The 11,405-nt window shown below is 42.3% G+C and overlaps 3 protein-coding genes across 3 annotated transcripts; 2 read left to right on the top strand and 1 right to left on the bottom strand.

The window, feature by feature from the left end:
* The first annotated feature begins 625 nt into the window (after positions 1 to 625).
* Positions 626 to 4,350, top strand: LOC106338871 (RNA exonuclease 4-like). The gene is given in 7 exon segments (XM_013777748.1): positions 626 to 666; positions 1,192 to 1,343; positions 1,426 to 1,556; positions 2,078 to 2,378; positions 2,381 to 2,504; positions 2,657 to 2,737; positions 4,110 to 4,350. Coding segments are annotated over 7 exon segments (1,071 nt in total).
* A 917-nt stretch (positions 4,351 to 5,267) lies between these two features.
* LOC106338870 (protein farnesyltransferase subunit beta-like) lies at positions 5,268 to 5,875 on the bottom strand. Its single transcript, XM_013777747.1, has 2 exons — positions 5,786 to 5,875; positions 5,268 to 5,507 (listed from the first exon to the last, which is right to left on the bottom strand). Exons 1-2 carry the CDS (start codon positions 5,873 to 5,875, stop codon positions 5,268 to 5,270), a joined length of 330 nt encoding a protein of 109 aa, XP_013633201.1.
* A 2,876-nt stretch (positions 5,876 to 8,751) lies between these two features.
* On the top strand, positions 8,752 to 9,945 carry LOC106338869. Its single transcript, XM_013777746.1, has 3 exons — positions 8,752 to 8,989; positions 9,086 to 9,429; positions 9,535 to 9,945. The coding sequence occupies exons 1-3, from the start codon at positions 8,752 to 8,754 to the stop codon at positions 9,943 to 9,945; spliced, it is 993 nt and encodes a 330-aa protein (XP_013633200.1).
* The last annotated feature ends 1,460 nt before the right edge of the window (positions 9,946 to 11,405 follow it).

Here is an 11,405-nt window from a genome sequence, read left to right as displayed (position 1 = left end):
TACCTGTTTTTGCTTCCGGTTGTCGGTGAACTAACCCCATGAATTCGGTTATACCTCGTTGGTATTCTTCCGTAAGCAATCTCGTGTTCGGATCCAAATGAGGTCGATCGATCCAAGAACGAAAATAATTTGAAGAAGACATATTTTTTATGAATCAAATTCGTGTGTAAATAGAGTAAGAGGGAGGATGAAGATATGGAGTGAATGAAGAGGAAGAGGAGTGCTTGTATTTATAGTTTAAATCCTGCCGACAGACCGAGGAAATTCCGACGGAATTCTGACGCCAACGGCTAGTTCGTCGGAATTTTCTCGCAATTTTGTAAAATCCCCCAACGGCTCTCCAACGGCTATAATATTTCCTCGGAATTCATCGGTTTTTTCCGAGGAACACATATTTCCTCGGAATTTCCTCGGAATATTCCGACGGATTGATATTTCCTCGGAATTCCGTCGGTATATTCCGAGGAAATTCCGAGGAAACCAAATTTTGTGTTTCCTCGGAATTTCCTCGGAAATTCCTCGGGATATTCCGAGGATTTCATTTTCCGTCGGAATGTCCGTCAGAATATCGCTGTTTTCTTGTAGTGAAACTCTATTGACACAAAAACTGTTTGCTCAATTTACAATGGACTACAGACTTTTAGGGGAGCTCTCAGAAACCCAAAGGTACTTTTGTGCTATTGTGTTAAATTTTGGTTTTCTTTGGATATAAGTAATACCATCTTCGATCGGATTGAATAAGGTTTCCTTTCTCACATGTATGTTTTATTCTTTACCATCAACGTCCAATGAATTTGGAACATACAGTATAAGTAACTTAAGTTAGGTAAAAGAAATAGGACAATCAATACACAAATCTGTAATACCTAAACTTATATTTACATTCTTAGAAAAACTAAATGTACCGTAAGAATACTATAAAATTTTGTATTTAGTGTGAAATAAAATAATTGTGAAACAAATATCACTAATCATATTCGCCCATAATAGATGCTTTAAGTAGTAGGAATACTAGACCGTTAATGTACCCCATCAAATCATCTGGATTTTGATTTGGAAATCCTCTAGTTATCAAAAACAAAAATTGCGACAAAAACAATGATAAAAAAGTATGCATTCAATGATAAATGATAAAAAAGTATGCATTGATATTAGTCAAAAAAAAAAAAAAAAAAGTATGCATTGATGCAGGAACAAGTGTGGAGGGTGTTATAGGCAATTCAACAAGAAAGAACATTTCGTGGAACACATGAGGACGTCTTACCATTCGGTTCATGAACCTACGTGTGGCATTTGCAACAAACACTGCCGATCTTTTGATTCCCTCCGTGAACACCTCATTGGTATATCTCCAACCTCTATATATCTACTCTCTGACTCTCTAATTTGGCTTTCTAATTTCATTTAAAATCATATTGTATGTAGGGCCATTGCCGAAACAGGAATGTAAGAACATTTTCAGCATCTGCGGCTGCAGATTCTACCTTACGAACCTTGAAAGCCCCAACGCTCGTAGGATCCATCAGGAGAGATGCCAATTCTCAAACGTCAGTTATGTAATTATACACATAAGTTAATATTTTCATAAATGAATTAACTACAGCATATTGCTATAGGTCTCGATTTCAGACACAAAACAAGCATTTGTGCATCTTTTTGTGTTAACAAGGGTGATTGGAATGAACTCTAGATTTATATTTTTGGCTGTAGAATTTAAGCTATAGATTTATTTGATGTAGATTATTTTGCTGTATCTTTGTAAAGCAATATTTTTTCTTTGGAAATAAAATTCTATACACCCATATTTTAATTTTGTAGAACTATTTTTGTTGTGAATTTTTTAAGGAAATGAAAACTCGATTGGTTGACATATATGGTTCTAGAGTAAATTTTGGCTGTCTAGAGCATCTACAGCCGCATCCAACGTTTTCATTTTGTGATGAAATATTTTATTTTGTAAATAATTTTGCAAATGATAACTTAAATAAAAACACACTACTGTATTAGAAATAAATGAAATAAAACAGTATATTCTTTCTATTTGTTGCTTGATACTAATATCTAAGTAACATTTCAGGGACTAACTACTCGTATGGCGGTCTTAGGCCTAAGAGACAATCCTACAATCGATTACACTTCTTCCAGGTCACCACGAGTGGTCGCACTCTCATGCAAGATGGTTGGAGGAGGGAGTGATGAATCGCTTGACCTATGCGCGAGAGTTTGCATAACAGATGAGAGCGAAAACGTGATTTTTCACACGTACGTGAAGCCAACATTGCCCATAACGAATTACAGGTACGAGACTACAGGAATACGACCTGAGAATATAAGGGACGCGATGCCATTGAAACAAGCACAGAGAAAGATTAAGGAGTTCTTTGTTATGGAGAACCAATGTGGAAGATTCGTCCAAGAAGTGGAAAAGCGAGGATTCTCGTGGGACATGGACTTGATAGCCATCTTGACTGTCTTCAAATTGAATATTCTTCTTCCATGATAAGGTAAATATACCTTTTACTACACAATTTTTTTGGATGGTAACGACAATTTTCACTCATACCACTGGTGCAGATTAGTCCGGATTTGATTCATAATATATGATCATTAATAAATAGAATATGTATGATAAGACATATTATGTTTATTTGTAAAGAGATACTGCGGAATACCCTCCATTGATGAAAACAAGCAAGCTAAGCAACTCGCTCAAGTACTTAACCCAAGCCTATCTGGGGTAAATATTCTTCTTCTTTTTTTGCATCTCTTTTTTTCAATTTTACAAAATTGAAAGACCCATAAACATGAATGGGTACATTTTTGAAATTTAATTTCAGCTAATCTGTATATAATTTTAAAAATATTCGTCACAAGTTGGTAAATATAACTTTACTTAAGCAAAAAAAAAAAAAATTCTGTAGTTCATCTGATCAAACCTACTATCAAAGATTCCATAACTCATAAAACAATTATTCAACTCGGAAAAGGTTTGTCTACTAAACCATGCATGTATACAGATTACACGTTTCTATAATTTTATTTTAATTTGCCGTGTGTAATATTCGGACGCAACAACTATAAAGTAGGTATCCGATGTACTTATGACGTGATTAAAAGTTTTTAATCCGTGTAAAGTACAATATGCTGATTAGCTAAAAAGTTTCTTAAAAATTCGAATAAATCAACCGATGATAATCCTAGGAATATTTCGAATAACTGACGTCTCTACGATTTCTATGTCTCTACCTCATACTTCGTATCTTTTATTCATAACCAAAAGTTTCGAATTTCTAATTTGCTCCTCTCGTTTATAAAAGGTTATCCTAAAGACACAAAACTACAAAATTAGATTATTATTTTTCCTAAAATATACAATGCAGTAAAAAAGTTCTGTATATTTTAAACTAAAGAAATATATTTCCTCTTTGTTCAGGATTACGGATTAGTGGCAGTGGCAGAAAATAACTTATAACATCACAACTAGACTACTTTAATAAAATTTTGATAGGAGTCAATATTCTTTTTTGGTTGGAGTCAACATAATTTATTTGGTAAAAATAAATTGTTTTCATAAACTTTATGGGTGTCACTTGACCCCTTCATAACACACTCTCCGCCATTGATTAGTGGTAGGCTCTAGAACTTATGGTTTCTAATATAGGCTTCATTTCAGTGCATATGGTATTTTTATGGTTTAGGGTTTATAAATAATAAACTTTGAGGTCATAAAATAATACTCCTGAAATTAAGATTTTCTAGAGTTAGAGTATGCACGCTTAATAAATGTTTATAATTTAATTTATTTTTTACTTTATTATACACTTTCCAATAATTTTCTACCAATGAAATTTAATCAATTCAAATATTCTCAATTATTGTTTCTCAAAAGTATAAAAAAGTACCTTAACAATATAGAAAATCTATCTTTGTGTAACAAGAAAAAAATCTAAAAAATCTAAAAAATCTTATTTTCGAGAACAGATGGAGTATTATGAATTGGATTTACAGTACATTATTAATTTATAAAAGTTTATGCTATTTCCTTATTTTGATCTAAAATAAGACTGTTTAAATTAAATCTCATTTCTATCTTTTCCGACCTTCTAAAGGTATGACATTCATGTGGGGATGCAAGATCCTTATGAGGACTGTGTCGCGACGACGAGGCTGTACAAAAGAATGCGATATCAAAAACACAAGACGGATGCTTATCCGTTGGCCTCAGACACGCATAACACAAATAACTATGCGTCCTGGAGACAGAGCGAGCTTGAGAATATGTCAGAGGATGAGTTGCTCAACCTTTCTCGGTCAGACTATTACTGCTGGTGCTTGGACTCAGTTCCTTGAAAATTAAAAGTTATCGTACGTGTTTGTACTTCAATAATAAGATGACGACTGGAATAATTTAATTAGTAGATTACATTTTAATATCGAATAATCATGCTTTTAAGATATTAATCAAGTTGTATTATTGCTATTATAGAATACGTTGGTTATGAGAAGCATAGGTTGTTGCAATAGCATATGTAAGTACGCTTTCTTTGGTAACAATTATAGATTTATCATTAAAACATATTAACATTTATAAAGTAAATAGTTTGTGGTCAGTTTATGAAAAACAATTATGAACAGATCTATATAATTACCATTTATTTATAAGAAATCGTAATTATGATCTCTATATAAATTCAGGAGAATATAAATATCATAGAAACACTAAATTAGGCTCATTTGGTCGATGAAAGTGTTCCTCATGGTCCATGTCCATCGCTGGTCCATGTCCTCCATTTTCATCTCATTTCCCAACCAAATCGGTTCGTCGACACCGCAATCTGGTCGCCCCTCCTGGTCGAGCTCTGGTCGTCCATCCTGATCGAGCTTCGGTCGTCCATCCTGGTAGAGCCTATGGTCGTCTATCCTGGTCGTGATTGGCTCTACCTTCCTGCTCGAGTTCTGGTCAACCATCTGGGTCGATGTTCAGCTCTTTTCCAATGATGGCCGAACCCAGTCGACCATCCACACCATCTACATGGCAATATCCTGAAAACAATGACGAAGGACGCATGTCTTTCAACAATCGTCGAAAATTTTGAATTATTCGTATGACCAAATATATGTAAATACACATTAAAATGAAAATAAAACTCAATAATTCAAGGTTAAATCAGTAGAAAACTATAACTTTTGTTCAAAAGTTGCACATACAACACAGCCAGAACTCTCTAATACTGGCTTAGGAGTTTCCCAAATGTGGCGAGCACAGATTATACTGCTCTATGGAAGAACTCGATGGCTTTGTTGTACCGATCCATGACAACGTTGTGGAGGAGGTGAACATGTTCAAGGTGATTAGCATAGCTACCCAAAATGTCACTATTCAAAGGCGGAGTATCTTTGTCTTTTGACCAAGCGTGTTGAGCCACGGAGAGACCGCTTAGACAGTAACATGTGTGGTAGAAGTCACGGGGTTTCCCCGGCTTGTCTCTGAATCCACCTTCAGGAACCTAACAACCAATACAGAAAATATTAAAAAATAACATAGATGTCCAAGTAAATCAGAAGACGTGTGTGTGTGCGCGCATGTGTAAACTTGGCTGGATTATTTGTTTTGGTGTTAAAGCATTTAAGAACTAACCATAGAGCACAAGATCACATATCTCTGCAAGTTGAGGCTGTCAAAAACAGGTTGCACCCTCCTACAATCTTCAAACAAAGCTACTAAATTCAGTTGCCTTTTAGAATTTTAGATGGGACAGATGATAGGAGAAAGTTAAGAGCAAACCTTTATTGCTGTCCTCATCAGAGTCATCGTCATCACTTTCAGGATCATCTTCATTGTAGGAGATGTATTACATCCATCCACAAGGCCCATCGAATAACAGATCCTAATCCAGCAAGTCGGATTAGTTTGGCTGACTCGGCGGCTAAACGCGTCGCTCGACCTTAGGGTACTTTTAGCCGGTCGAGTAAGCCGACCAAAAGTACCCGGCTTGGAGGGAACTCTGTCCAGGCCCGCATACTCGGCCTCTCGCATCAAGGCCCAAAAAGGCACGAAATTAGGGCATCAAGGACAGAAGACCTATAAAAAAGAGAGAGGAAGCAACAAGAAGGAGGACTTTTGGTGATTTTACATACTAAGCGGCTAGATCTAGGGTTTTAGGATCTCTTTGATCTTGTTGCTTTCTCACTTTCCTGTCACTCTTGTAACCCTTCAGTTCGAATCTAATAAAACGTCTTTAGTCATCCCATTTCTAACTTCTTTCATTCTAGTCGACTGAATCCCGTTCAAACAATTGGCGCCCACCGTGGGGCTGACTAAAGTAACGTTCTAGATCTACATGGTTCAAAACGACGCCACCTTCGGCGCTCCGAGCGGAGAACCAACCCCTACGCCCGAAGCCGCGCCACCCATTGCCGCATATTTCATGAGCTCTATCATGGCTCGACTCGCTCATCAAGACGAAGTTCAAAAGATGACCAACGACCAATTAGTTGCTTTGGTCGCGGCACTCACAGCTCCCGATGGCCAAACGAGCCATCCCCAGCAGATACGCCGTCGCCTCTTTAACACCAACCCAACGGCGACCGGAGGCAACCACGTCTCAGACGACTCGGAGCCAAATGAAACCCTTCTCACCGACACCCCCCAGTAGGCTCCGACCCCGCAACCATACGCGAGATCGCCAAGTTCAAACTCAGCTTCCAACAAATGAGCGAGAAGATCCATCAGGTAACCAGCGCGGCCCCGCAAATCGAGAGCATGCTCGACGCAACATCGCGCACCCCTTTCAGTAGCACGTTGACTAGTGTGCAACTCGGAAAGATAGAGAAGCTGCGCCTACCCGAGTACAAACCCGGCGGAGACCCGGTGGAACACATGACAGCTTTCAACATCGTGATGGCGTGGGCTCGACTCCCCGATGAAGAAAGGGACGTAGGCTACTGTCAACTGTTCGTCGAAACTCTCCACGAGCAAGCCCTAACCTGGTTCTCCCAGTTAGAGGAAAACTCCATCGGAAGCTTCCGTGACTTGTCAGCAGCTTTCCTCAAGACTTACATTATGTTCACCAAGCGCAACGCTACCGCCTCTAGCTTGTCCTTAACCAAACCAAAGACCAGAACCAAAGACCAGAGCCTTCGCGACTACATGGAGAAGTTCAAAGTCGTAGTCTCGAGGATTGAAATCCCAGACGGTATTGCTATCGACGCCCTGCGGAACACATTGTGGTTTCATTCTAAATTCCTAGAGGATTTATACCAAAACCCAACTACGTCACTCCAGGATGCTATCACGCGCTTTGATAATTTCATCCGAATGGAAGAAGATACTAATGCCATTCTCAGCAAGATGAACGCACCCAAAGCTCCAGCGGCTAAAAACGCCAACACGCGACAAGAACCGCGCCAGCATGCCCCAATCGACAAAAACGGCCGCAAAGACGGATATATGTATGTCGTCAATGAGAACAACGTGTCGGTTTTAACTCTCGTAGTCCGCAGAGAAGGTTGGAACAAGTGGGTAAGGGAGCTCGACTCGTCCGACAAACCAGTCGACGCCGTCTGCTCGACCCAGACTACAACAGCAGCAGGTTCAGCGGTAGGACCTTCCAGAACCGCTGATCTCACCAAACACTGCAAATATCACGACGTCAAAGGGCACGATATGACAGAGTGCAAGTCACTCTATGCGCACTACCTCTCATCCCTAGCAAGTGGCGACTTCAAGTTCGAACCCCTAAAGGCTAAGCCGAAGAACGGCAAGAGCTGGAGCAAGTATAAAGAAAGGAGAGCCCAGCGCAAAGCTACAGGCAAAGGTCAACATAGCGAAACTCAACAACGAGATGACGAGGAGGATGTTCCGAAGGGTAATGGCGAGGGAGACTCCTCAGCTGACGAAGAGCAACCAGCTAACCGCAGGCGCATTGAGGTTATACTCTCTCAGGAAACCTTATCGTCGGACGATGAGAACGATGACACACAACAACGAGATGACGAGGAGGATGCTCCGAAGAATAACGGCGAGGGAGACTCCTCAGCCGACGAAGAGCAACCAGCTAACCGCAGGCGCATTGAGGTTATACTCTCTCAACAAACATTGCCATCAGACGACGAGAACGATGACACACCTGTACTCGAAGATTTGAGAGATGTTCTGAAACGAAAGTTCGAATCCAAAAATAGCAACAGCTCCACGCGCAATGATCTCCGAACAACGTTGGATGCACGGAAGTCTCAACATATCTCAACAGGTGACCCCGATCCCAAAGAACTCTCAAACGGTGACCTTCGAGATAAACTCAACGCAGGAGCATGCGATCTTCGCATCCATCTCAATCGTTCGAAATCCACTGCCCTCCGAAGGCGTTTGGAGCAAACTAAGATGTCAAGCAACGACCCTCCGTCGTAAAAAAACGACAGCAGCGTACCAACCGATTTACGCGCCTTCTTAGACTCCAAGCAAATAAAAACGCGACAACAACTAAATGTCATCATGGGCGGTTCTCCTGCGGCAACTCTGTTCGCTCCGTCAAGGATTACCGTCGACAGGTCGCGATTTCGCAGAGTTGGCCGACTAGACCGCCAAGTCACCCTCCGATAACTTTTTCGCCGGATGACGCTGAGGGGATTCACGTACCGCACAACGACCCTCTTCTTGTCTTCCTTGAAATTGGGGAGTATGACGTCACTAAGGTCCTCGTTGATACATGAAACTCCGTCGACCTCATCTTCCAAGGAACTCTGCAGAAGATGGGAGTCGATCTCGACGACATAAAACCGTCCTCCAGAACATTAACCAGCTTCAACGGATCCTCCGAAACAATACTGGGAACAATCCGCCTTCCGGTACGCGCATGTGGAGTCACTCGAACTGTCAAGTTTGCCGTTGTAAGCACAAAGGCACCTTACCACGCTATACTTGGAACCCCTTGGATACACTCAATGCAGGCCATTCCATCTACTTACCACCAGTGTGTCAAGTTCCCCGGTACAGACGGAAAAATCAAAACATTGTGAGGGGATCAAAAAGCCGCTAGGGAACTCCTAATCGCCACAGTTAAGCTCAAACAATCGTCTCTATCAGTTAACTCAGTTTCTCCTCCAACCTATAAAGTCTGCTCCCAGGAAGGTGAAGTTTTCGAGTTACCTATTGACGATACCGATCCAAACTGGACCGCAAGGATCGGTGCGTATCTATCTGAAGATATGCAGCAGTCAGTTCTCAACTTTCTCAAGATGAATGTGTCCACATTCGCGTGGTCCATGTCAGACATGAAAGGAATTGATCCGGCTATAAAAACTCACGAACTAAACGTCGACCCGACATTCAAGCCTATCCGGCAGAAGCGACGCAAGCTCGGTCCCGACAGGTCAAAGGCTGTAAACGAAGAGGTCGACCGGTTGCTCGGCGCTTGGTCAATTGCTGAGGTGTGATACCCTGAGTGGTTAGCAAATCCAGTAGTCATTAAGAAGAAGAACGGGAAGTGGCGCGTCTGCGTCGACTTCACTGACTTAAATAAAGCTTGCCCAAAGGACAACTATCCTCTTCCCAACATCGACCGTTTGGTCAAGTCCACGGCTGGAAACGAGATGCTCACCTTCATGGACGCTTTCTCAGGGTACAACCAAATCATGATGCACCCCGACGATCACGAAAAGACGGCATTTATCACAGATAGAGGAACCTACTGCTATAAGGTCATGCCATTCGGCTTGAAGAACGTAGGAGCAACCTACCAACAGCTTCTGAACAAAATGTTCGCAGACAAGCTGGGCGTCACCATGGAAGTATACACCAATGATATGCTTGTCAAGTCGCTACACGCCGCTGATCACCTCCGTCATTTGCAAGATTGTTTCGAAACTCTCAACAAATACGGCATGAAACTGAACCAGCAAAGTGCACGTTCGGGGTTTCCTCAGGCGAGTTCCTTGGGTACATAGTCACGCAGCGGCGAATCGAAACCAACCCGAAGCAGATCTCCGTGGTCCTGAACCTCCCAAGCCCAAAAAACAGTAGAGAAGTACAACGGCTTACGGGTAGGATAGCTGCGCTCAACCGGTTCATCTCCAGATCCACCGACAAATGCTTGCCATTCTACGATCTCCTGCGAGGTAACAAGAGGTTTATATGGGATGAGAAATGCGATGAGACATTTACTCAACTCAAGCATTATTTGACAACACCACCCGTTCTCGCCAAGCCAGATGTCGACGACATTCTATCTCTTTATGTTGCAGTGTCACAAACTGCAGTCAGCAGCGTTCTGATAAAAGAGGACTGTAGTGAGCAAAAGCCAATCTTCTAAACAAGCAGGCGCATGACCGGACCAGAAACGTGATACCCAACTCTGGAGAAGATGGCGCTGGCGGTCGTCGAAGCGGAGAGAAAGCTTCGCCCATACGTTCAGTCATATTCGGTGGAAGTATTAACCGACCAGCCCCTCCGAACGATACTCACGAATACAAACAGGTCCGGAAGACTAACGAAGTGGGCTATCGAACTCAGTGAGCTTGATATCACTTACAAGAACAGAATCGCGGCGAAATCTCAGGTTCTTGCGAACTTCTTAGTCGAATTGGCCCCGGAGTTGGAGCAAGATCTCACACTCCCAAACCCAAACTGGACACTGCATGTCGACGGATCTTCGATTAACAAGGGCGCAGGTGCCGGAGTTCAACTACAGTCCCCGACTGGCGAACTGAACATACAGTCTTTTAGCTTCGGCTTTCCAGCTTCGAACAACGAAGCAGAGTACGAATCTTTGATCGCTGGACTCCGCTTAGCAAAAGCTGTCAAGGCCAAACGCCTAAGCGCCTACTGCGACTCACAGTTAGTCGCCAGTCAGTTTAGCGGCGACTACGACGCCCGCAATGATCGGATGGACGCCTACCTCAAGATAGTACAAGGCTTAGCCGCAGAATTCGAATTCTTCGAACTCATCAAAGTTCCCAGAGGAGAAAACGTCTGTGCCGACGCCCTCGCAGCCCCTGGAAGCAAGCTTCGGGACCAAGTTAAACGAACCATTCCAATACACCGCATTGAGAAGCCGAGCATCGATATCTCGACGGACCAAACCATCATCATTGCCCCAGTCACCGAAACCGACACGCTCGATACTGATGGATTCGACCCTGACTAGCGAACTGAGTTCATCGGCTATCAATCAAAGGGGGAACTTCCAACCGAGAAATGGGCAGCCCGCCGACTAAAAACACGGAGTGCCCATTATGTCGTCCTAGGCGACGAACTCCATCGATGGACTGCGAGTAAAGTACTCATCAAAAGTATTCATGGTGATGAAACGGTCAGGGTTATGGCCGAAACACACGAAGGCGCTGGAGGAAACCATTCGGGCGGACGAGCATTAGCAATCAAAGTGAGAAGCCTAGGCTTCTTCTGG

This window comes from Brassica oleracea, chromosome C4 (genome assembly GCF_000695525.1).
Source record: "Brassica oleracea var. oleracea cultivar TO1000 chromosome C4, BOL, whole genome shotgun sequence".
Taxonomy (NCBI): Eukaryota; Viridiplantae; Streptophyta; class Magnoliopsida; order Brassicales; family Brassicaceae; genus Brassica; species Brassica oleracea.
The sequence above is the reverse complement of the archived record's forward strand: the minus strand, read 5'-3'. Positions and strand labels throughout refer to the sequence as shown.